Source organism: Bufo bufo, chromosome 4 (assembly GCF_905171765.1).
Source record: "Bufo bufo chromosome 4, aBufBuf1.1, whole genome shotgun sequence".
In the NCBI taxonomy this organism is placed as follows: Eukaryota; Metazoa; Chordata; class Amphibia; order Anura; family Bufonidae; genus Bufo; species Bufo bufo.
In genome coordinates, this window is record NC_053392.1 from 381,167,048 (window position 1) to 381,193,456 (window position 26,409).

At 46.7% G+C, this 26,409-nt stretch overlaps 1 protein-coding gene across 2 annotated transcripts in view; it reads right to left on the reverse strand.

Moving 5' to 3' along the window:
* Positions 1 to 25,797, reverse strand: part of MAP3K5 (mitogen-activated protein kinase kinase kinase 5) — a 206,331-nt gene extending 180,534 nt beyond the window's left edge. For both annotated transcript variants that reach the window (XR_005778421.1, XM_040429201.1), the window contains exon 1: positions 25,212 to 25,797. Coding sequence is in view for 1 of the 2 variants with exons in the window: in XM_040429201.1 (XP_040285135.1) it covers positions 25,212 to 25,626 (415 nt within the window). In the remaining variant the exon portion in view is untranslated. The remainder of the gene's footprint in view (positions 1 to 25,211) is intronic.
* Positions 25,798 to 26,409: the final 612 nt, after the last annotated feature.

The window sequence follows — 26,409 nt, forward strand, 5'->3', positions numbered from 1 at the left end:
AGTCGGTAGAATGAAAAATGGACTGGCAGGTAGCACAGAGGGGGGCCTTGAGACCCGCAAAATGCCGGCAAAACAATTCCATATCCAGCTCCGCCCAGCTAGACACGAACTGGAACTGACTCAAAGCGGCCGCGGCTTTAGCCGAAAAAGAACGATGATAATCGTAAAAAGCCGTGCCGCCGTATTTGTGCCCCAAGTCCGCAATCCGGTACAAGTAAGTGTCCAGCTCTGCCCTGCGATCTGGTTGAGCAGAACACACCACGTCCCTGTAAAGGCTGAAGGCCAGGACAAACTCGGACATAGATAGTTTCCTATTGAGCCGAGCATCCTTAGCTCTCAATACCACAGATACCTCTCCGCAGTTGACGACCCGATTCTCTGAAATATCCTGGGAGGCAATAAGGATGGATGCGAGGTTCACGTCCTTGCCCGCCAGGATATCCTTTTTAATATGCTCGGGGACGAAGTGGGAAGGGGCGATCTGAGGGGTGACAGAAGGCCTACCTGCAACGTCCAGCGGAATGGCAGGGGTGACTGCCGACCCTGGAAATTGCGGTGGAACCGTGGGCCTGGATTCCAGGACCGCTAACCTAGCCTGAATGTCCGAAACTGAGCCAGCCAGCCCAGCGATGGACGACTGAATCTGAGCTAAGGCCAGCTGTATAGCATCCGGGTTGGAAGGGCCCGCCATCGGGGCCGGGGCCGTCATCAGCAGGCGATACAATTCGGCCTTGCGAGCGGACGCCGGATGCCGTATCCCCCTGCGGTTGAGTTCGGCGACCAATCTAGGCACCGTCCAGCTTCTTAATGATGTACCGCTGTCGCGCCCAGAGACGGGAGTTCCAGGTATGGAGACGTTATCGACCATATCGGAGGAGACGTGGGACATATCTGACCTGAGAAAAAAGACGAGTAAAGAACACCCAGAAAAAGCAACGAAACAGACGTATGCGAAGAGGCCGGACGGAAGAATGTGAGAAACAATAAAGTAAAAAATGCCCATCGGACGAACCACCTACCTGGTAGGACACGACTGAGTTTGGAAGCACGGCCCCAAAAACCCCAAATGCCAAAGATGGAGCTAATGAAAGGAAAATGACCCTGAGTAGAACCGAAATTTTAACCCTGCCTTGCGAACCCTCTATGAACTGACTTACCAGAGAGCGCTCCGGAATTGCCTGGTCGAAAACGTGGAACGCGTACAACTAAAGTCCGAACTAAAGGGAGGAACAATACAAGGATAGGATTTAAAGAACATAAACAGACCCTAAGAATAAACCGGAGACCCAGACAACCTGGGCGATCCAGGGACATTGAAAACCTGGGTGATCCAGGGACACAGACAACCTGGGCGATCCAGGGACATTGACAACCTGGGCGATCCAGGGACACCGACAACCTGGGCGATCCAGGGACACTGACAACCTGGGCGAACCGGGGACACTGACAACCTGGGTGATCCAGGGACACTGACAACCTGGGCGATCCAGGGACACTGACAACCTGGGCGATCCAGGGACACTGACAGCCTGGGCGATCCAGGGACACTGACAACCTGGGCGATCCAGGGACACTGACAACCTGGGCGATCCAGGGACACTGACAACCTGGGCGATCCAGGGACACTGACAACCTGGGCGATCCAGGGACACTGACAACCTGGGCGATCCAGGGACACTGACAACCTGGGTGATCCAGAGACATAGACAACCTGGGCGATCCAGGGACATTGACAACCTGGGTGATCCCAGGACCCCGCAAAAGGGGGAACCGGGAAGTAACGTGAAAAAATCCCCTCGCAAATTCTGGCACCATGATGCTGGAGGATTTCGAACCCAGAAATAAGCGTGAATTGATATATTGTTTCTTTTTTTTTTTTTTTTTTTAAAAATAACGCCCCCCCCTTTTTTTTTTTTTTTTTAACAACCAGCATTGCAGCTCCTAAACCCGCTGGTGACCTGCCGGAGGGGTTCAGGAGGCATGAATGTAGCGAAGCCCCCCTGGACACAGGAGTACCCCTGCACCAAACCTGAGAACCGTGCATGCCTCCAGAGCTGACAGCGCAGCTCCCGAGGCATAACACGCCGACTCGCCCCGACACAGGAGCACCCCTGCACCATAACATCAGAATTCGCGAGTACCTAAAGTGCAGACAGCGCTGTTATAAAGGCATATGAACAAAACCCCGCCGTGACACAGGAGAACCCCTGCACCAAAACCACAGAATTAATGAGTACTTTTAGTGCATGCAAACAAAGCCACGCCGCGGCGCTGCCGCTGGCCCCTGAACTCTTTAATGAGCCTTATGCAGAGCGGCATAAATGGAAGTGTGCTGAGTTAGGACACCGCTCCCCCGACCCGGCCGCCTGTGCCTGCGTGGGCGGAACATGCTGGGGGAGAGCGGCATCCCACCGGGCAACCCCCCGAAGCCAGTAACCCGGGCGAACGTGAAAGTAGAGTGGGGACGCGACACCCCGATTACCTGGCAGGCTGGCGGCGGAACTGGCGGCGGAGGCACGTGACCGCGATACCCGGAAGTGACGATACTGAAGGAGGGAGCGTAAGCCGCAGTAATGCGTGAAGCTCGGGCGCCTGGCTGGACGGGAGTGAGCGGAATATAAGGCCAGACGCCCCTCCCACAAATGCAGGCTGGAACCAGCCTTACCTATTTGGCGCGGCATAACACACGATCGGGGGGTTGCTGGCACCTTTTATACTGGCAGATTATCTTGTAAGAGAGTTTCACGAGTCTGAATAAAAGGACCTTACTTTTACACCACCTATAGGATTAGTAAATCTGCCCCACTTTTCAGTGGAGTCTGTTTGGGATCATAAACTCTATACAAATATCAGAACTCTTACTGCCGCATGAACTACATCAAACAAACCAATTTAAGTAAAATATAGATAAAATACTTTTTGCTCCAACAAGATGGAAATGACAGTGACTGTGAATCTTCTAAATAACATGCTACTGATCACTGTACCTGATTGTGTAACAGCCAATTTCACCCAGAACAAAATGCTCTGTTCCTGTTGGCACTTGCTTTTGCAACTACAGCAACCTAAGCTGAATTAACAGATTTTTGTAACGGTGCATTTGTCATCGAGCTTTTAATTTAGCCCAGAAAGATTTGAGAGAAGAGGAGAACGTTCTGAAAGGCGGCTATAAAAGTGACCGGCTGGCACACCAAAACAGCACTTCCAGCATGTTCACACTGTGTGAAACTGGATGAGGTCCAGACTAAAGGGCACTTCACATGGGCCAAGAATCTGCCAGATAAATCGCTAATAAGCATTCATAGGAACGCTCGTTAGTGATTATCTGGCGGTGTAAAGGTGCTGCTGATTACCCGATTAACGAGCAAAACACTCGTTTGTCGGGTAATTTGATTGTTTGTGTAGGCACATAAATCAGGCATGGCCAACCTGTGGCTCTCCAGCTGTTGTAAAACTACAATTCCCACCATGCCCTGCTATCGGCTGATAGCTGTAGGCAGTTTGGGCATGCTGGGAGTTGTAGTTTTGCAACATCTGGAGAGCCTCAGGTTGGCCATCCCTGACATAAATAATCGCTTGCTGGCAAACAATGAATCAGTATGGGGTAGAGCGACGGCATTAGCAATCCCTCCTCCCCATACTGTGGAGGAGATCACTGCATACAATAGCAGTGGTCTCATTCACTGACGAGCAGGCTATTACCGGGAGGGAAAGCTTCCCGGATAGCACCTTTCCTGCTGGACCCCATTTACTATAATGGGAACCGGCGGGGATCCAGGCTGTTTCCCGAGTTAGTGACAGAATTTAGTTGGACAAAAAACCCATGTCCATTAAAAATGGACCATTTTGCTGTTTGTAATGGACGTTCTTTACATTGTCGTCTGAATGTAGTCTAAAGGTGGATTTACACTGCCCAATTGTTGGGCACATTATTGGGAACAAACGTTCCTGCGAATGCTTGGTCCTGAAGTCTGCCGATCTAAATGTTCTGCCGATCACAGGATGAATGAGCAAAATACTTGTTCATCGGGTGATCCTGTTGTTCGTGCAGGCACATCAATCATCCTTTGTGAGCAGCAGATCGTGCTGTCTAAGCGGCGATCTGCTGCCCTGAAACAATGCAGTAGTATGAGGACGAGCAATCACAATAGTGATACCTCGTCCTGATACAGAACGAACAGCCAACTATCGGGAAGGAACGCTTCCTTCCTGGCAATCGCCTTTCTGGTCGGCACGTGTAGACCCGCCTTAAGCCCTCCTTATGTATTCAGCGGCTGCTTTGAGAGTGCACAGTGGGGGGCTGGGGAGATGTTTTAACATACAAATTAGCAATCTTAAATCCTCGGAAGAAGTACTATTCATGTATTACAGTACTTAATAGCGCTTGCTGGAGGTGACGGATTTAAGGAGTGTCATATACCGGTACTAATGCAATTGTATTACTATAATTTCCAACGCATGCCACAAGGTCATTATCCGACGTATGAAAATTGTGATGCACACAAATGTGGCCCCACACCTTGCCCTTTTAACTAGAGACGTAGCCTGCAGATGCCACCCACACCCACCACACTGTCATTAGCCAGCTGAAAGAGATTTTGGTAAGCTGAAACCTATAAGGAGTAACAAGATACAAATCCTCCACAGAAAAATGACTGTTCTACAAATTCCAGAACTTGCTCAACAGGTTTGTAATTCACATGTCACGTCACGGCCTCCCCAGGATAACATAAATAGGGACTACACTGCGCTGCAGGGCAGTCATTCTCAACCGTAGGGCAGGGATCAGCAACCTTCGGCACTCCAGGTGCTGTAAAACTACAACTCCCACCATGCACATTTACTTTGCTGTTCTTGTAACTTTCATAGAAGTGAAAGGAAGATTCTGGAAGTTGTAGTTTCAGAACAGCTGGAGTGCTGAAGGTTTCTGATCCCTGCCGGAGGGGATCTCTGCAAAATCTTTCCACTCCAGCCTCAAAGAAGCCTGGTGTGGGGGCAGGTAACACATTCTAGAATTCCCGTCCACTGTTGTGGGCGTGGGACGTGTCTCACACCCAAGTATCACCAAGTAAAACTGCAAATTTGAAAACGGAGGATTTTGTTGTGGAAACCCTAGCCCCCAGCGAACGCAACTCCAGAATCGCAAAAAAAATCCAGCAGTGTTGGATTTTTTGCCATTTTTGGGGTTGTGGTTGGGGCACACGTGCTACACTGCAATCCCACTGTGATCCTTGGGCTCGACCGCACAACCAAGATCACCTTGTAGTCAGACCCTGAGGCCACCTACACACGAGTGTAGGTAAATGCACATAAGCTCCGCATTTATGAGCGTTTTTGGAGCATATCTGCCCCAAAATCCGCAATGTCCACCAGCGTTTTTTGCTGCAGATATGATGCCGTTCTTCCACAGATCTGACCTTGGTGAGATCTGTGGAAAATCTAAAAAACTGCAAACATAATTTTGAAATCCACAATGCAGGTCAAATTCTGCACGGAATAAATCTGCAAAGTCTACATGAGATTTGTGCAATCTCATAGTCCTCTTTCACACGGGCGAGTATTCCGCGCGGATGCGATGCGTGAGTTGAACGCATTGCACCCGCACTAAATACCGACCCATTCACTTCTATGGGGCTGTTCACATGAGCGGTGATTTTCACGCATCACTTGTGCGTTGCGTGAAAATCGCAGCATGCTCTATATTCTGCGTTTTTCACGCAACGCAGGCCCCATAGAAGTGAATGGGGTTGCATGAAAAACGCAAGCATCCGCAAGCAAGTGCGGATGCGGTGCGATTTTCACGCACGGTTGCTAGGAGACTATCGGGATGGAGACCCGATCATTATTATTTCCCCTTATAACATGGTTATAAGGGAAAATAATAGCATTCTGAATACAGAATGCATAGTAAAATAGCGCTGTAGAGGTTAAAAATAATAAAAAAATTTAACTCACCTTAGTCCACTTGCTCGCGCAGCCGGCATATCTTCTGTCTCCTTTGCTGAACAGGACCTGTGGTGACGTCACTCCGGTCATCACATGATCCATCACCATGGTAAAAGATCATGTGATGGATCATGTGATGACCGGAGTGACGTCACCACAGGTCCTGTTCAGCAAAGGAGACAGAAGGAGATGCCGGGCTGCGCGAGCAAGTGGACTAAGGTGAGTTAAATAATAATAATTATTTTTTTAACCCCTCCAGCCCTATTTTACTATGCATTCTGTATTCAGAATGCTATTAATTTTCCCTTATAATCAATGTTATAAGGGAAAATAATACAATCTACAGAACACCGATCTCAAGCCCGAACTTCTGTAAAGAAGTTCGGGTTTGGGTACCAAACATGCGCGATTTTTCTCACGCGAGTGCAAAACGCATTACAATCTTTGGCACTCGCGCGGAAAGATCGCGGGTGTTCCCGTAACGCACCCGCACCTTTTCCCGCAACGCCCGTCTGAAAGAGGCCATACACTTTGCTGGTAATGTAATAGGCTGTGTATTTTCTGCACGGGAAAAAAAACACACGTATTCCGCAAAGTATGCAGGTAGCCTAAGGCAAAGTTTATGAGATTACACAAATCTCATTTAGGATTTTTGAGTGCAGAAATTGACTTGCTGTGCGGATTTCAAAATCTGCAGCATGTCAATTAGGTTTGTGGTTTTAACTGCGGATTTCACCCTTTTCAATGTTTGGCCCCTTTCACACAAGCGAGTTTTCCACACGGGTGCAATGCGTGACGTGAACGCATAGCACCCAAAATTAATTCTGACCCATTTATTTCAATGGGTCTGTGTACATGAGCGTTGTTTTTCACGCATCACTTCTGCTTTCCGTGAAAATCGCAGCATGTTCTATATTCTGCGTTTTTCACGCTGCCCTGGCCCCATAGAAGTGAATGGGGCTTCAGTGAAAAACACATTGCATCCGGAAGCAAGTGCGGGTGTGATGCGTTTTTCACTGATGGTTGCTAAGAGGTGTTGTTTGTAAACCTTCAGTTTTTTATCACGCGCGTGAAAAACGCATCTAAACGCATTGCACCCCTCGCGGGAAAAACTGAACGCAATTGCAGACAAAACTGACTGAACTTGCTTGCAAAATGGTGCGAGTTTCACTGAACGCACCCTGAACGCATCCGAACCTAATCCGTCATGCTCGTGTGAAAGAGGCCTAAGGGTAAGATGTGTGGCATAACCGTATCAAATCTGCACCAAAAACCGCTGTTAGAAATTGCAGATTTTGGTGCACAAACACACATAAATCCACACGGAAATTTGTGCAGATCTTATGTAGGCTCACCTGCACCCATGTGCAGGTGGCCTAAAAATGCAACAGATTTATCATCCAGTATCAGCCACTGTGATAAATTTGTCTCAGTTTAAGGCTACTTTCACACTAGCGGCAGGATGGATCCGACAGGCTGTTCACCCTGTCGGATCCGTCCTGCCGCTATTTCACTGTGCCGCCGCTCCGTCCCCATAGACTTTAATGGTAACGGGGGCGGAGCTCCGCCGTAGCACGGCAGTTCGTGGTGAGAGGACGCCGGACTAAAAAGTCGGACATGCAGTACGGCGGCCTTTTGCCGTGCACTGATGTGCTGCACCGGAGCTCCGCCCCGTCCCCATTATAGTCAATGGGGACAGAGCGGCGGTCTGGCTAAATAGCGGCAGGACGGATTCGACAAGGTGAACAGCCTGTCGGATCCGTCCTGCCGCTAGTGTGAAAGTAGCCTTAGGGCTCATGCACACAAATGTGTGTGTCCAGTGCCCATGCTCTGGACCACAATGCACAGGCACTGTCCGTATGCACATCTTTTGCGGATGCGGACCTATTGACTTGAACGGGTCCACGATCCGCAACAGACGCAAAAAAAAATTATTTTCTGTGATTTTTCTTTTATAAATGTAGCTATGCACATCTGCATATTCATTTATTACATCATGCTGAATGTTTTTTTATCTTTTTCTCTGTGATTTTAGTGTTTAGTCTGTAGTATACACTTGATGGAGTGGCACCTGCAGGTGTGAATGTGCTTTTATCTTGGGAGTAGCATTTTTGTGCACTTTTGCCCCACCTATTCCACAGGCGACCTTGATTAGGTGGTACATGTAGCTGTGCGGGATCCTCCTCTCATTGGTTGCTGATGCACACAGAGGTAACTAGGAGCAGCACACTATATGTGCAGGGTATGCTCTCGTGAATGTAAGTGCCCAATGGCATAGATCGGTTTAGAGTAGGACCTGCCTGACTGAGACCACCTTGGCGCGGGTAGGTGGGCACAGATGTGTTTTGATCAAAGTCTCAGATTTTATCATGTCAGAATGTGGGCTTAGTCCATATATAACGTTTGCATCTATTGTGTTAGTTAATTATTTTCTGTGATTTTTTTTTTGTCACAATTTTTTTATGATGGAAGCTCCTTTAGGTGCTTCTGACACAGATGTAAATGCAACTTAAAGGGTTTCTGTCACCCCACAAAACTCTTCTTTTTTTTTTTTGGATAGTTAGATTCCTCATAGCGCGATATAGGAGAATATAATACTCTTACTTACTTTCATGCGGCCGATTCTTTATAAAACGAAGTTTTATAATATGTAAATGAGGGCTCTACCAGCAAGTAGGGCGTCTACTTGCTGGTAGCCGCAGCAGAAAAACGCCCCCTCGCCGTGTTGATTGACAGGGCCAGCCGTGATCTCCTCCTCCGGCCGGCCCTGTCAGTATTTCAAAAATCGCGCGCCTCTGGTCATTCGGCGCAGGCGCTCTGAGATGAGGAGGCTCGTCTCCTCAGCACTCCCTCAGTGCGCCTGCGCCGATGACGTCTTCTCTTTCGGTGATGTCATCGGCGCAGGCGCACTGAGGGAGTGCTGAGGAGACGAGCCTCCTCATCTCAGAGCGCCTGCGCCGAATGACCAGAGGCGCGCGATTTTTGAATTACTGACAGGGCCGGCCGGAGGAGGAGATCACGGCTGGCCCTGTCAATCAACACGGCGAGGGGGCGGTTTTCTGCTGCGGCTACCAGCAAGTAGACGCCCTACTTGCTGGTAGAGCCCTCATTTACATATTATAAAACTTCGTTTTAAAAAGAATCGGCCGCATGAAAGTAAGTAAGACTATTATATTCTCCTATATTGCGCTATGAGGAATCTAACTATCCAAAAAAAAAAAAAAAAGAGTTTTGTGGGGTGACAGAAACCCTTTAACGTGGAGTAGAGACATGAACAATAGGTCATTTGTGGTACAGAGCATATCTGCACCACTAGAGACATTAAAAATATAGTGCAGACATTGCCCAAACTAAATAGAGCTCTATGCAACGTCAAAACTCATCCTTCATGTGACCGAAATTCAATAGGGAGAATCCTGCCTTAAACAATATGCTAGCTCCTCCATTACTGGGAGAGCCAGGAATGAACAAACTTTCCTTGAAATCTTCGGTTCCACGACAAACGCCCTTCCTCCAACAGCAAAGAATTGCTAGAATCTAAATATCTCATTCAGCTCCATTACCTTGTAAAGACACAGAGGACGGCTTCTTCTGTGTAAGGTACAGCAGCTGGAGCAGCGAGTTCTCCGACAAATAAAATGTAAACTTTGCCTGGAAAAAGTGACTTGGTGATCTGATCCAAGATTGCGCTCACTATTTATGTTAAGCCCAAGAGGGGGTTATTTACTGCAGTTTTAAAGCTTAACCATGGTAACAATAACAAGACCACAAAATCTAGGTCTTGTTAAACACAACAGGGGTGTACAATCTTGCTTGCTGCGGGTAGTGGAATGTGTGGTGGCAGCTCCTCATGCTATAAAGTTACGGTAGGTACAGATGACGGACCTGAAGTCATACCGGGGCAGCTACGGTTGGGAAATTAAACATCATTTCAGCGAAGTTCAGTTGTGATTTGGTCAAAATCATGAAATCAACATGAGCCCTATCTTTAGTCCGGCAAAAAAAGATAGAACAAGTCCTATTCTAGAATGTTTTGCAGACAAGAAAAAGCATTTTTAACATAGGGCGGGACGGGAAAAGGCGGAAGGCAGAGTTTTTCCAGATCCACAACTTGAAGACTGCAAAATGGACATGGTCGTGTTGCACAAGGCCTTATAGTGATAGGATTCAATGCACTAGTATACAAAGTACACTCACATACACACAGTCTCAATGGCGCCAAGAAAAAGTGTAAACTATGCACATCCATTTCTGAATCTATTACCAGGAACGGACCACACAAAAACAGCTGAATGAGAAAAGGCGAAACAAGGCAAAAGGCAGGAGTCCCAGAAGATGCGCTTTGGCGTTCTATCAGGATGTGACATCCCAACTGTAGAAACAAAACTGTTTTGCACGCAATAATGGTGAATGCACAAGTGGCGGTATCTAGGACAGTTCCGTTCACCTAAAGGGAGTTTGCAGAAACCCAAGAAATCCCACCAAAACAACTCCCTTCAGATAAATGTAATGGATGTGCAGTTGCTGGAGGGGAGCTCGGTCCTTATAGAATATGCTACAGCTTTTCAGGGTTAAGGCCTCATACACACGACAGTGTGTTCCTATGAACGCTCGTTACCGATGATCTGGCAGACTTTCTTAAAGGGGTTATCCCATCATAATGATCACTGTTAAATCTGTTAATGATTTGACAGTGATCATTTTTGTAAATATACTTTATTAACAAATTTCCACCGATTAGGAGAAAATTCATCCCCACTTACCTTATTGTTGTGACTCGGTCTCCCCTGGTTACGACCACCGCTCTTCCGCAAAATCCCGATGGTCGCGCTTGCCCAGAAGACTTCTTCTTTTCTCCCGGCCGGGCCACTCGCTGTCCTAAACGCGCACGCTGCCACGCATGCGCGACGGTGACTTCTTCCCGGCCAGAATAGTACAGAGCTGCGAACGCGCACGCCGGCTCTGTACTATACTGGCCAGAAATAAGTCACATTGCGCATGCGCGGCAGCGTGCGCGTTCAGTCCAGCGCGCGGCCCGGCCGGGAGAAGACTTCAATCAAGATGAAGCCCGCCCCCAGCCAGAATCCAGGAAGTGAACGCGCGGTGGCAGCAGGTAAGTATGAAACTGCTAAGTGGGATAACCCCTTTAATTTACACCAGATCCATTAAAGAGGCCTTCCAAGTAATACTGACATTACAACACATACATGAGCTACTCATGTTCTATTCACACGGTAGGCCGTTAATATTTTATCAGTAGGGATACCTCTCCCAGCATCCGCATCTATCACCTGAATGTGTTGAGCTCTATCATGTCCTGAGTCCTGTTTCCTTACTTACCAAGGCACAGTGCTTGAACAGGACTGAGCTGGTGTGAATTACAGGTGGTGGATCATGTGATGAGCGTAGTGATGTCATCAAAGGTCCTATTGCTCACAGATAAAGACAGAAGAGATGCCGGCTGCGCGAACAAGTGGATTAAGGTGAGTTTAATTTTATTTTTATTTTTTTTAACCCCTCCAGCCCTATTTTACTATGCATTCTGTATTCAGAATGCTATTATTTTCCCTTATAACCATATTATAAGGGGAAATAATAATGATCGGGTCCCCATCCCGATAGTCACCTAGCAACCGTGCATGAAAATCGCACCGCATCCGCACTTGCTTGCGATTTTCACGCAACCCCATTCATTTCTATGGGGCCTGCGTTACGTGAAAAACGCACAAAGAGGAGCATGCTGCGATTTTCACGCAACGCACAAGTGATGCGTGAAAATCACTGCTCGTGTGCACAGCCCCATAGAAATGAATGGGTCAGGATTCAGTGCGGGTGCAATGCGTTCAACTCACGCATCGCATCCGCGTGGAATACTTGCCCGTGTGAAAGGGGCCTGAGGATAGCATACACAAGGTATTTCGTAGCGGGAAACCAGCAGCATCCTGGAAACAGATTCAGCATGTAAATGGCCGCTTGAGAAGTCTGAAACTAGGAGCTTGCAAGCTGTACAGGTGAAACTCGAAAAATTTTAATATCATGCAAAGTTCATTTATTTCAGTAATGCAACTTAAAAGGTGAAACTAACATATGAGATAGACTCATTACATGCAAAGCGAGATATTTCAAGCCTTTATTTGTTATCATTTGGATGATTATGGCTTACAGCTTATGAAAACCCCAAATTCACAATCTCATAAAATAAGAATATTGTGAAAAGGTTCAATATTCTAGGCTCAAATTGTCACACTCTAGTCAGCTATTAATCCATACCCCCTGAGGAAAGGGTTACCGAGCCTTTAAATTGTCTCTGTCTTGTTCAGTAGGAATCACAATCATGGGAAAGACTGCTGACTGACAGTTGTGCAGGTAATTGCAAAAGAAGTTGGATGTTCCCAAAGTGCTGTATCAAAGCACATTAAGGCTCCATTCACACATTTGCAATTCCGTTCCACATTTTGCGGAACGGAATTGCGAACCCATTCGATCCAGAGATGCGGACCTGCACTTCCAGGTACGCATTTCCGTTCCTGAAAAAATTAGAACATGCCCTATTCTTGTCCGCGGACAGAAATAGGCATATTCTATTAGTGCCGGCGATGTGCAGTCCGCAAAATGCGGAACGCACATTGCCGGTGTCCGTGTTTTGCGGATCAGCAGATCCGCAAAACACACACGGATGTGTAAATGGACCCTAATAGAAAGTTATGTGGAAGGGACAAGTGTGGAAGAAAAAGGTGCACAAGCAGCAGGGATGACCGCAGCCTGGAGAGGATTGTCAGGAAAAGGCCATTCAAAAGTGTTGGGGACTTTCACAAGGAGTGGACTGAGGCTGGAGTTAGTGCATCAAGATCCACCACACACAGACGGATCCTGGACACGGGCTTCAAATGTTGTATTCCTCTTGTCAAGTCTCTCCTGAACAACAAACAACGTCAGAAGCGTCTTTCCTGGGCTAAAGAAAAAAATAACTGGTCTGTTGCTCAGTGGTCCAAAGTCCTCTTTTCTGATGAGAGCAACTTTTGCATCTCATTTGGAAACCAAGGACCCAGAGTCTGGAGGAAGAATGGAGGGGCACACAATGCAAGATGCTTGAAGTCCAGTGTGAAGTTTCTACAGTTTGTGTTGATTTGGGGAGCCACGTCATCTGCTGGCTTTGGTCCAGAGTCAACGCAGCCATCTACCGGGAGATTTTGGAGCACTTCATGCTTCCTTCTGCAGATGAGCTTTATGGAGATGGGGACTTCATTTTCCAGCAGGACTTGGCATCTGCCCACACTGCCAAAAGTACCAAAACCTGGTTCAATGACCATGGGATTACCGTGCTTGATTGGCCAGCAAACTCGCCTGTCCTGAACCCCATAGAGAATCTATGGGGCATTGCCAAGAGAGACCGAACAATGCAGAAGAGCTGAAGGCTGCTATTGAAGCATCCTGGTCTCCCATAACACCTCAGCAGTGCCATAGGCTGATAGCATCCATGCCACACCGCATTGAGGGGCCCAATCCAAGTACCGAGTACACATGCATGATTATACTTTTCAGAGGTCCTACATTTTTATATTTAACATCCTTTTTTTATTGATTTCATGTAATATTCTAATCTCCTGAAATTGTGAATTCGGGGTTTTCATAAACTGTAAGGGTACTTTCACAATTGCGTTTTTCTTTTCCGGCATAGAGTTCCATCCTAGGGGCTCTATACCGGAAAAGAACTGAATAGTTTTATCCCCATACATTCTGAATGGAGAGCAATCCGTTCAGGATGCATCAGGATGTCTTCAGTTCAGTCTTTATGACTGATCAGGACGGAGATAATACTCCAGCATGCTACGGTTTTATCTCCAGCCAAAAAAAAACTGAATACTTGCCGGAATGCCGGATCCAGGATTTTTTTCCATAGGAATGTATTAGTGCTGGATCCAGCATTCAAAATATCGAAATGCCGGATCCGTCAGTCCGGTCTGCCCATGCGCAGACTGAAAAAAAAAAGTGAAAAAAAATAAATGCCAGATCTGTTTTTCCGGATGACACAGGAAAGACGGATCTGGCATTTCAATGCATTTCTAAGACGGATCAGGATCCTGATCAGTCTTAAAACGCAATCAATTGGCATACGTTTTGCCTGCCGGAAGCCTCTGCCGCAAGTGTGAAAGTACCCTAAACCATAATCATCCAAATTATAACAAATAAAGGTTTGAAGTATCTCGCTTTGCATGTAATGAGTCTATCACATATGTTAGTTTCACCTTTTAAGTTGCATTACTGAAATAAATGAACTTTTGCACGATATTCAAATTTTTCGAGTTTCACCTGTATATCACGGTGTCTGAACCTGAAGGAATGAAGACTGCAGCCTGGAGATGGGCTCCGATGTGTTCCTGACAGGAATATATTGGCAAAAGTCTCAGCTTTTAATATCTGCATTTATGACTAGCCAGTATAGTCAGTGTCATATCCGTTTTTTTCTGTGATTTATATGATTATATTTTCATCCGCACAATGCTTCGGTTTGTGTAGGATGCCTTTGTGATGCATGTGGACCGCGCCGACATCCTCCATTGTATGCATTTTTTTGCTGGGGATGGTCGTTTACTGCTCCCCCAATGAGAAACACGCTACAGTGTTTGGGGTTTGAGCAGTTCCCCCATATTTGCCACTATATTTCTGTGATTTTGTTTTATATGTAATGAAGACTGTAGCCTGAGACTTAGGGTCCATTCACACGTCAGTATTTTTCTATATCCCGATTTTCGGTCCGTTTTTTGCGCATCCGTTGTTCCTGAAAAGGTTTCCGTATGTCATCCGTTTTTTGCGGATCCACAAAAAACGGAAACATGTATAAATTTCAATAAGCAAATAAAGTTGTTTGGATTTCTTTTAAAAAAAAAAAAAAAGTGAATAAAAGTCTAGTTATGTGTTATCTCAGGTGCCATTTAATTTCCAGGAACGGAATCCGCATAAAACGGATGACATACGTAATGACATACGAATGTCTTCCGTTTTTTGCGGATCCATTGACTTTGTATTGGTCCAGGATCCGATTTTTGCGGAAAAGAATAGGACAAGTTTTATATTTTTTCGGACATGCGGAACGGAACAACGGAAACGGACAGCACACATTGTGCTGTCCGATTTTTTCCAGGACCCATTGAAAATGAATGGGTACAGAACTGGTCCAGATCTGATCCGCATAAAACGGAACAGATCAGGAAAGAAAAAACGGACGTGTGAATGGACCCTTAGTACGACTTTCTTAATCTGTTCAAGTTACCACTCCTATCTGGCACTACACTCTTACACATTGTAGCTCACGTGATAAAGAAGGCATAATCCCTCCCTATTTATATTAAACATGTTTTTAGGACATAGAATAAACCAGCTCCTTCACAAAGCGTAGTGTGTTCTGTCACAGGCAATAAAGTCTAGCTTCCAGATGTCAACTAGTTTCCCGCTCTGCGCTGCTGTTAGATATGTCAAATTTATGACGAGGCGCGCGCCTCACGCACACGGCCGTTGTTTTGGTCTGCATCAGAGCCGCAGTTTTGGCAGCTTGGATGCGGACCCATTCACTTCAATGGGGCCACAAAAGATGCGGACAGCACTCCGTGTGCTGTCCGCATCCGTTGCTCCGTTCCGTGGCCCCACAAAAAAAATATAACCTGTCCTATTCTTGTCCGTTTTGCGGACAAGAATAGGCAGTTATATCAATGGCTGTCCGTGCCGTTCCGCAAATTGCAGAACGCACACGGACGCCATCCGTGTTTTGCGGATCCTCTATTTGCGGACTGCAAAACACACAACGGTCGTTTGAATGTAGCCTTATCTGGCAGTAGGCCTCTACACAACACAGACACTGCCTACAGTCACCAGCTTCCAAAAAGAACATTGTGTTTTATTGATTTACTCCAGGAAAAGTTACTGGCTTTGATTGTGGCTGCAGTCTACTCTCACCCCGCCTAAAGGGAGCCGTCTGCACCCAAATCCCTTTGTAACTAAGCATAATGCTTGGTAGGACTGGCTCCATTTATTAGAAATATACCTTTTGCTGCCAAAACCTGTTGCTGCAAATTTGTAGTTTTGTTTTTACAAATTAGGATTTAAGTACATCAATAGCATGTTGGCTTCTCCCTGATCGCCAAGAACAGCTGTGCTTTCACTTCAATGGCGCTGAGCTGCGCCTAGGCCATGTGACCAATGATCGTGACGTCACATGGCCTAGTGAAAGAAGCGAGAAGTCCTTGGCTCTACTGCCAGTGCCTTCTGATCGGCAGTGGTTCCAGGTGTTGGACCCCCACCGATTAGATACTGTAAATAACTTGAAAAAACCTTTAACCCCTTAAAGATTGGGCTTAATTTCATTTTTGCATTTCTGATGTTTCCTCCCCACGTTCAAATAGCCATAACTTTTTTATTTTTCCGTTAACATATCCATATGAGGGCTTGTGTTTTGCAGGACAAGATGCATTTTTTAATGGCACTATTTAATTTACCATGTCTCGGATTGGAAAACGGAAAAAATATTATTTGTTTAATAAAATGGAAAAAAAAATAAAAAATATTCTGCCAAGGTTTTGGGGGTTTTGACATCACACCGTTCACTGTGCACTAAAATCGGCATGACATCCTTAGGCTACTTTCACACTAGCGTTCGGGGCTCCGCTTGTGAGTTCCGTTTGAAGGGTCTCACAAGCGGCCCCGAACGGATCCGTCCAGCCCTAATGCATTCTGAGTGGAGGCGGATCCGCTCAGAATGCATCAGTTTGGCACCGTTTGTCCTCCGCTCAGCAGACGGACCCCTGAACGCAGCTTGCAGCGTTCGGGTGTCCGCCTGGCCGTGCGGAGGCAAACGGATCCGTCCAGACTTACAATGTAAGTCAATGGGGACGGATCCGTTTGAAGATGACACAATATGGCTCAATCTTCAAACGGATCCGTCCCCCATTGACTTTCAAGGTAAAGTCAAAACGGATCCGTTTGCATTATCATGAACAAAAAATTTTTTTTAAAAAATTTTTTTTTTTTGTTCATGGTAATGCAAACGGATCTGTTCTGAACGGATCCAAGCGTTTGCATTATAGGTGCGGATCCGTCTGTGCAGATACCAGACGGATCCGCACCTAACGCAGGTGTGAAAGTAGCCTTATTCTGCAGCTCAATACGATTATAGCAATACCAAACTTATAAGTATAGTTTTTATTTTGTTTTATTACTTTAAAAAAAAAACTGTAGTTTTTAAGTTTTTATTGGTACCATTTTTGTGGTACTACATTTTGATCAGTGTTATTACATTTTTTGGAGGGAACAGGGTAACAAAAAAATGGTAAATAGTGTGTTTTTAATTTTTTGCCATTATAGCGTTCACCACGCAGGAATATTTGCAATATTTTTTGGACATGGAGATACCTAATATGTTTTTATTTTTTATTTTATTGTTTATATATTGTTATATGTAAAATTGGGAAAGGGGGTGATTAAATTTTTTATATTTTTGAAGTTTTCAGTTTTTTTTACTTAATAACTATTAGGGCTCTTTCACACTTGCGTTCTTTTCTTCCGGCATAGAGTTCCGTCATCGGGGCTCTATGCCGGAAGAATCCTGATCAGTTTTATCCTAATGCATTCTGAATGGAGTGAAATCCGTTCAGGATGCATCAGGATGTCTTCATTTCCGGAACGGAACGTTTTTTGGCCGGAGAAAATACCGCAGCATGCTGCGCTTTTTGCTCCGGCCAAAAATCCTGAAGACTTGCCGCAAGGCCGGATCCGGAATTAATGCCCATTGAAAGGCATTGATCCGGATCCGGCCTTAAGCTAAACGTCGTTTCGGTGCATTGCCGGACCCGACATTTAGCTTTTTCTGAATGGTTACCATGGCTGCCGGGACGCTAAAGTCCTGGCAGCCATGGTAAAGTGTAGCGGGGAGCGGGGGAGCAGCATACTTACCGTCCGTGCGGCTCCCGGGGCGCTCCAGAGTGACGTCAGGGCGCCCCAAGCGCATGGATCACGTGATCGCATGGATCACGTCATCCATGCGCATGGGGCGCTCTGACGTCATTCTGGAGCGCCCCGGGAGCCGCACGGACTGTAAGTATACTGCTCCCCCGCTCCTACTATGGCAACCAGGACTTTAATAGCGTCCTGGCTGCCATAGTAACACTGAACGCAATTTGAAGACGGCTCCGTCTTCAAATGCTTTCAGTACACTTGCGTTTTTCCGGATCCGGCGTGTAATTCCGGCAAGTGGAGTACACGCCGGATCCGGACAACGCAAGTGTGAAAGAGGCCTTAGTCCCCCTAGGGAGCTAGAACCTGGGATCTTTTGATCCATTGTCCCATTCACCCTAATAGAGATCTATTAAGGTCAATGGAATTTTGACACGCTCCCTGCTAAACTGTGCCTCCAGGTTAGCATGGAAATTACTATGACAGCCCTGGGAAACTTCAGCAGGCACCATAGTAACCAATCGGAGCCCCACAATTTCACTGAAGGGGCTCAGATCGGAAGGCAGTGGAAGCCGCATCCCTCTGCTTAACCTCACAGATGCCGTGATTGTTGTTGAACGCGGCATCTGAGGGTTAAATGATGGAGTTCAGGGTAATCATCGTTCCTAGTCATTGTGGCTAGGTGCCTGCTGTATTATACAGCTGGCACCCGCTTCGTATGGAGCGGGCTCACCTCAGCAGTCTGCTCCATACAATTGCAGGTGAATTATGCCATACACGTATGGCATTATGCGTTAAGGGGTTAAGATGGCGATACGCATTAGCTCAGTATCCTGATGTTTGGGTAATGAAGATTCAACAATATTGGGTTTCAACATGCCTGAATCTTGTTCTCAAGGGGGATAAGGCTTGACCAGAGGAGTCTGGCAGCGGATTACTCCACTTTCCCTATTGATCAGATCAACACTTGGACCAGCCAAGTAGTTATTTGTATGGAAGGAGGTCAAGAGAAACAGCTGTCGGCCAAACAAGTGTGTAGCCGAAAGCTATAGAAGCCATCAAAATAAGGCTCTGTTCACACCTGCGTCCTGACTTATGATGCGGTCCATGTGGCTCCATCAAGATGTCTCATTTCTGACTGGAAAAAAGGGCTGCATGTAGCAGTATTGTCCACTAGCAAAGCCTCCAATGCAGATGTGAACAGAGCCTTGCACTTTGTGTCATTCAGTGTAAGAAATTGGACTGCAATGATGACATGAAAGCTCCTGCCAAGAACAAATGGGCACACAAATAGCTGGAAGGACTGCACATGTGTGACAAAAGGCAGTAGGAACAGCTGGCACACCACTTGCATAGTGACAGTGGAAGTTCTCAGTGGCAGCAACAAAAGAAACCCAGTTTATTTCAATAGGAATGTGCGTCACTCACCCATAAACTATTGGGGTACCACACGGTCAGGTTTCTGCATGCAGTTTTGGAAGCCAGGACCAGGAATAAAAAAAAAAAAAAAAAAGAGTAAGGCCTCCTGAACACGGCCGTTGTAGGTCCGTTCCGTGCATTAGGGACCGCATTTTGCCGGTCCCCAATGCACGGGCAACGTCCGTGCGGCAGCCGGGATGGATCGAGACCCATTCAACTTTAATGGGTCCGTGATCCGTCCGCACCGCAAAAAAATTAAACAAGTTCTATTTTTTTTGCGGTGCGGAGGCACGGACAGAAACACCACGGAAGCACTCTGTAGTGCTTCTGTGGGGTTCCGATCCGTGCTTCCGTTCCGCATCTCCGTGATTGCGGACCCGTTCAAGTGAATGGGTCCGCATCCGTGATGCGGAGTGCACACGGGCCGATGCCCTTGTATTGCGGACCCGCCGTATGGCCACGGGCACACAACAGCCGTGTGCATGAGGCCTAAGAGTCGTATCTGTCCTTTATACTTTGTCTCATTTTATGATCCACTCTTTCCTTCCAAAACTGCATCAGGAAACCTGACCGTGTGGCCAAACCTTTAGAACGTTTCTTCAAAGCGAGGTGGATACATCTCCAGTGGAACCAGCGATGGCATGGAAGAAGCAGAACTCCACACACAAAATGTCCGTCTCCTGCTTCACGGTATCTACCTCACTATGTCTATTACGACTAGCATGATGACAGCTCGTCCGTTAATACCACATACGTCTGATTCTTTCTATGGGCTACTGGCATGACTGATATCTCTGTGGGGCAATAGGGGCCAGCAGCAACGCCTCACTGCTACTTTTCAGCTTTCCAAAATGAATATGGCACAACCTCATTCTGTTAGGCCATGTTCAGGATTCAGATGTGGGTTCTGCGCCTAATTCCTGACACAATCCACTGGTACTGATGGGTGTATTTTATACCCTATGCCCCAGATCTCATTCTTTGCATTGCAAAAGGTGTATTCCGCACAAACAATTGACACCCTGATTAATGCCAGCGCAAAAAATGTCCTCACCGTGTACATGAGATTTTGAAAATCTTCTCTTATTCTGTATTACACTGTAGATTTTCCGCACAAAAATCAGCATGTAATACTCACCGTGTGCATATACCCATATACCGTCAGCTCATTTTACCACCATAAGGCTACCTGCAGACGGGTGCCGACTGTCTTGCGGTTTATGGTGAGGATTTGATTCCTATTTTTGCCGCAGATTTCATCCTTGCATTGAAAAGGGTCAAATCCGCCCAAAGAATTGACATGGTGCAGAATAGATTTCAAAATCCGCACGGCGGGTCAATCTCCAAATAGAATGAAATTGCCTCATACACTTTGCTGGTGCTGTACTACGCTGAGGTTTTTCTACACGAAAATCCGCTTGGAAATCAGAAACTCGTAGCCTTAGGGTGCCTGCACACGTTGCGGATTATGTGCTGATTTTTGTGCAGGAAAACCGCTGCGTAATACAGTACCAGCAAAGTGTACGAGATCTGACAAATCTCATGTACATGTGTTTTCTGTGCGGAAAACGAAACTTCTGTGTAGAAGGTACATGTCCACTATGCATTTTCTGTGCAGAAATCGGCCTGCTGTGTGGATTTTCAAATCTGCAGCGTGTCAGCAGTTTGTGTGATTCCCCATAGATATCAATGGGGTTATCAACATATACATAAAATGTACACCAAAAACTGCACACCAAAACAATAAATAGTGCAAATTTATGTGCAGTTATTTACGTGGTTTTGTTGCGTTTTTCTGCATACAAATTTTACCGTGTGCCTGCACCCCAAGGCTACCTGCACACCTTGTGGATTGGACGTGCTTTTTAAGCGCTGATTTTCGTGTGCAGCGTAATACAGCACAAGCAAAGTGAAGGAGATCTGACACATCTCATGTACACTTCAAGTATATTTTCTACGTGGAAATTGACCTGCTGTGCGGATTTTGAAATCCACAGCATGTAAATTGTTTGTGCAGATTTTACTCTTTGTAAGGCCCCTTTCACACGGGCGAGTATTCCGCGCGGATGCGATGCGGGAGGTGAACGCATTGCACCCGCACTGAATACTGACCCATTCATTTCTATGGGGCTGTTCACATGAGCGGTGATTTGCACGCATCACTTGTGCGTTGAGTGAAAATCGCAGCATGCTCCTCCTTGTGCGTTTTTCACGTAACGCAGGCCCCATAGAAATGAATGGGGTTGCGTGAAAATCGCAAGCATCCGCAAGCAAGTGCGGATGCAGTGCGATTTTCACGCACGGTTGCTAGGAGACGATCGGGATGGAGACCCGATCATTATTATTTTCCCTTATAACATGGTTATAAGGGAAAAGAGCATTCTGAATACAGAATGCATAGTAAAACATCGCTGGAGGGGTTAAAAAATATTAATAATAATTTAACTCACCTTAATCCACTTGTTCGAGATGCCCGCCATCTCCTTCTGTCTTCATCTGATCTCTGTGCAGCAACAGGACCTTTGGTGACGTCATTCCGATCATCACATGATCCATCACCATGGTAAAAGATCATGTGATGACCGGAGTGACGTCACCAAAGGTCCTGTTGATGCACAGAGATCAGATGAAGACAGAAGGAGATGCCGGGCATCTCGAACAAGTGGACTAAGGTGAGTTAAAAAAAAATTATATTTTTTTTTTAACCCCTCCAGCGATGTTTTACTATGCATTCTGTATTCAGAATGCTATTATTTTCCCTTATAACCATGTTATAAGGGAAAATAATACTACTATCTACAGAACACCGATCCCAAGCCCGAACTTGGTTTGGGTACCAAATACGCACGATTTTTCTCACACGAGTGCAAAACGCATTACAATGTTTTGCCCTCGTGCGGAAAAATCGCGGGTGGTCCCGCAACGCACCCGCACATTTTCCCGCAACGCCCGTGTGAAAGAGGCCTAAGGCCTCCTGCATACGAATGTTGTATCACAGATGCAGACCCAGTCACTTGAATGGGTCTGCAATCATGGAGATGCGGAACCCCACAGAAGCACTATGGAGTGCTTCCGTGGTGTTACAATCCACGCGTGCGCAGTGTTGCTAGGAGAAGATCGGGATGGTTATAAGGGAAAATAATAGCATTCTTAATACAGAATGCATAGTACAATAGGGCTGGAGGGGTTAAAAAATAAATAAAAAATTATATAACTCACCTTAATCCACTTGATCGCGCAGCCCGGCTTCTCTTCTGTCTTCTTCTTTGCTGTGCACAGGAAAAGGACCTTTGATGACGTCACTGCGCTCATCACATGGTCCGTCACATGATCCATCACCATGGTAAAAGATCATGTGATGGACCATGTGATGAGTGCAGTGATGTCATCAAAGGTCCTATTCCTCAAAGAGGAAGACAGAAGAGAAGCCGGGCTGCGCAATCAAGTGGATTAAGGTGAGTTAAATTTTATTTTATTTTTTTTAACCCCTCCAGCCCTATTGTACTATGCATTCTGTATTCAGAATGCTATTATTTTCCCTTATAACCATGTTATAAGGGAAAATAATAAAATCTACACAACACTTAAGCCAAACCCGAAGTCCGGGTTCGGGTCTGGGTACCAAACATGCCGATTTTTCTCACGTGCGTGCAAAACGCATTACAATGTTTTGCACCCGCGCGGAAAAAACACAAACATGGAACGCAATCGCAGTGAAAACTGACTTGTTTTAGTGTCAAAATCGCACCATTTTCCCTGAACGCATCTGGCCCCAATCCGCAACGCCCGTGTGAAAGGGGCCTTACACACCCCAGAATGGTAACAATGAAAAGTACAGATTGCACCTCAAAAAATGAGTCCTCACACAGCTCCGTACACATTACTACAAAAAAAAAAAGGAGGTCAGAATATGGTGAAGAAAAGAAAAATAAATTCTGTTTATTTTTTCCAATTTCACCCAATTTGGATTTTTTTCCAGCTCATCACTACATCTAATGCATTATTAAATAGTGGAAGTAAAAAGTGCAACTTGTCCCGCAAAAAACAAGCCCTCATACGGCTATGTAAACAGAAAAATAAAAAAGTTATCGCCCCAGACAGGCAGGGAGTGAAAAATGAAAACCCTCTGGGGCTGAAAACCCTCTGGGGCTGAAATGCCCCCAATATTTCCAGTGTAGACTCTTCTTTTTCAAGACTTCTGCAGTTCGCCCTCACACTAGCAATGCTTTTCCATCATTTTAAGAATATTTCTACTGATGCCAAATAAGGAAATCTACCAAATAAAGTGATTTTAGAGGATTATCCAACGCATTTGTTCAGGAAAGCCCCCTGTTATTTTTTCAGAGGTCATTTAAAGGGACCCTGTCACCACCATAATGACTCTCCCACCCCTCCGCCTCACATGATGTTTGCGTGTTGTTGGTCTGATGAATAACTCTGCTTGTAAACTACTTTATCACCCCGCCCCCCACCCCCCCATTGCGATATGCAAATTGTCTTTAGTCAGGGAACAGCGGTCTTGACACTAGGGTGGAGATTTATCAAACTAGTGTAATGAAAAGCTGGCTTAGTTGCCCTTAGCAACCAATCAGATTCCACCTTTCATTTTCCAAAGAAGCGCTGAAAATGGAAAGGTGGAATCTGATTAGTTGCTAAGGGCAACTAAGCCAGTTTACCCTTACACCAGTTTGCCTCACCCAATCCTGCCACTCCACTCTGGATGGATGTCTCTGTGCTGAGACTGCGCAGAAACATCCATCTTGGGGTGAGGCAAGCTTGACTTCTAGCATCTAGACAGCCAAGTTCGCCCCCTTTCACATGAGCGTCACGGATTCTCTCAGGGTCTGTTCAGGAAAAAAACTGACGGTTTGCACGCAAGTGCTGTCAGTTTTGTCTGCGACTGCGCTCAGTGTTTACGTTTTTTTCACTTCAGTTTTGATGCGTTTTTCACGCACGTGAAAAAAAAACAACGAACCCTTACAAACTACATATCCTAGAAACCATCAGTGAAAAACGCATTACATCCTGATTGCATCTAGGTTACATCCGGATGTCATGTTTTTTTCACTGAAGCCCCATTCACTTCTATGGAGTCGGGGCTGCGTGAAAAAGGCAGAATATAGAACGTGCTGCGATTTTCACGTAACGCTGACGATGAGTGAAAAACAACGCTCATGTGCACAGACCCACAGATATGAGTGGTGACAGGTTCCCTTTAATGAGGTCATATGGCTGGCCACAGTGCTGAAGGCCCACAGGCACACCACAGACGGGGAAGGGGTCGGAGCAGATAACTATACAAAGTACTAGGCATAAACATGGCAACTAACATTCCATTCGGCTGCTTCGCTGAATTTTGGGGCAAATTACTTTGTCACGAAGCGCGTTGACAAGGAACAGCCATTGCTCCGCCCCCTATCATTAAACCCCTCAGATGCCACGTTCATCGCTGATGCCACGTTCAACCTTTCGGGGGTTGATCAACAAAAAAAAAATAATAATAATTAAATGATACTTACCTCATCCATTTGAGTGCGAAGAGGCCGCCGCGGCCATCTTGCTTGAAGATCCAGGGCGAAATCTCGTCCGGCGCATGATGACGTCATCAGGTCGGCCGTAGTGGTGATGTCGTACGTCACCACGCACGAGATTTCGCTCTGGATCTTCAAGCACGATGGCCGTGGTGGCCTCTTCGCACTCAAATGGATGAGGTAAGTATCATTTTTTATTTTAATTTTTACCGCCATTTTAGGGAAAATCGATTCATTACACAAGGAAATTCGGCTTCGCTACGAGTCTAATTTTTCCGGAAATTCTGATCGATGTCCACTTGGTGAACACTATTGGCAGCCTATAACACACAGATTCTAGACTACTATTGCCAAAGCCACCAGTGTCCTCACCTGCATTGTAGAAGCGGTCAAGCCCCGTGGTCTCCCCGAAGTCTAGCTTGCCGAACTGCAGAGTCTCCAGCGTTGCCCCCTGACTCTCGCACGCCTCCTGCAGGCTGTGTAGGGCAGCGCTCTCACAGGCCTGCAGCCCCGGGGTGCCCTCATTGATCACATAGACCACAGTTATACTGCGGCTGCTGCCAGCAGAGGTCCCAGCTGGGGTGAAGCCCTTACTACATCGGCCCGCCGTGCCTTCCCCGCTAGCAGCATGGACGTAGTCTTGGTGCCAGAAGCTGCCAGCTTCGGGGAGCCTGCTGCCAGTGCAGGGTGCTGCTGCTGCTGCCCCGTGCTGTCTGACGCCAGGCTTCTCCTCATACTGAGGGGACACGGGCACCGAGAATGTAATGCCTTCACTGCAGTCACTCATGGCTCCTCCGCACGGAAAGTAGCAGGAGGAAGGGGAAAGGCAAGTTCCCCTATCTGTTACCGAGGAAGCTTCCTTCCAGACTGGCGGGAGGGTAGTCCAAGCTGTTCGGTCCGGTCGGCATGCCCCCGTGACTGCACCCTGTAGACCTCCGTCCTAGACCGGGGAGTAGTATGTTAGGGTCTGGGATGGTGCACGTTACATGACTGCCCACTGGGCGGGATACTACGACTGCAGGCGAGCTGCAAGAAGTTGTTGCACAAGACAGAGGAAGGAACTTGTCACCACCAGGCCGCCCCCTGCACTCCTCCATGGTCCCTCAGTCATGTGCTGCTCAGTCAGGGTGGTCAGATCTGGAGACCTGAAGCTGACCCCCCAACAACCCCACTGCTCAGGCACAAGATCTGTGCATCCATGTTTTTCAAATAACTGAGTGACTACATAAAAGCTGCTCTGCTCTGGCACAAATGCCATCCATATGCCCTCATTCATGGGCGTAGCTACAGGGGGTGCAGAGGTAGCAGTCGCTACCGGGCCCAAACACCCTTCTGTCGTATAACAGGAGCTTAGCTAAAGGCTCATGGGCCCTGGTGCAAGGGTTCAGCTTGGGCCCCCTTCACTCAGCGCTGGTGCACCTAGCTTTTCTGCTCCCCCCCCCCCATGCTAAATTCTCAACCTAACCCCTTCCCTCCAGGCCTACTGTTAAAGGGGTTGTCCTCTTTTTTTCTACTGATCACCTATCCTCGGGATAGGTCATCAATATAAGATCGGCCGGGTCCCCCAGTC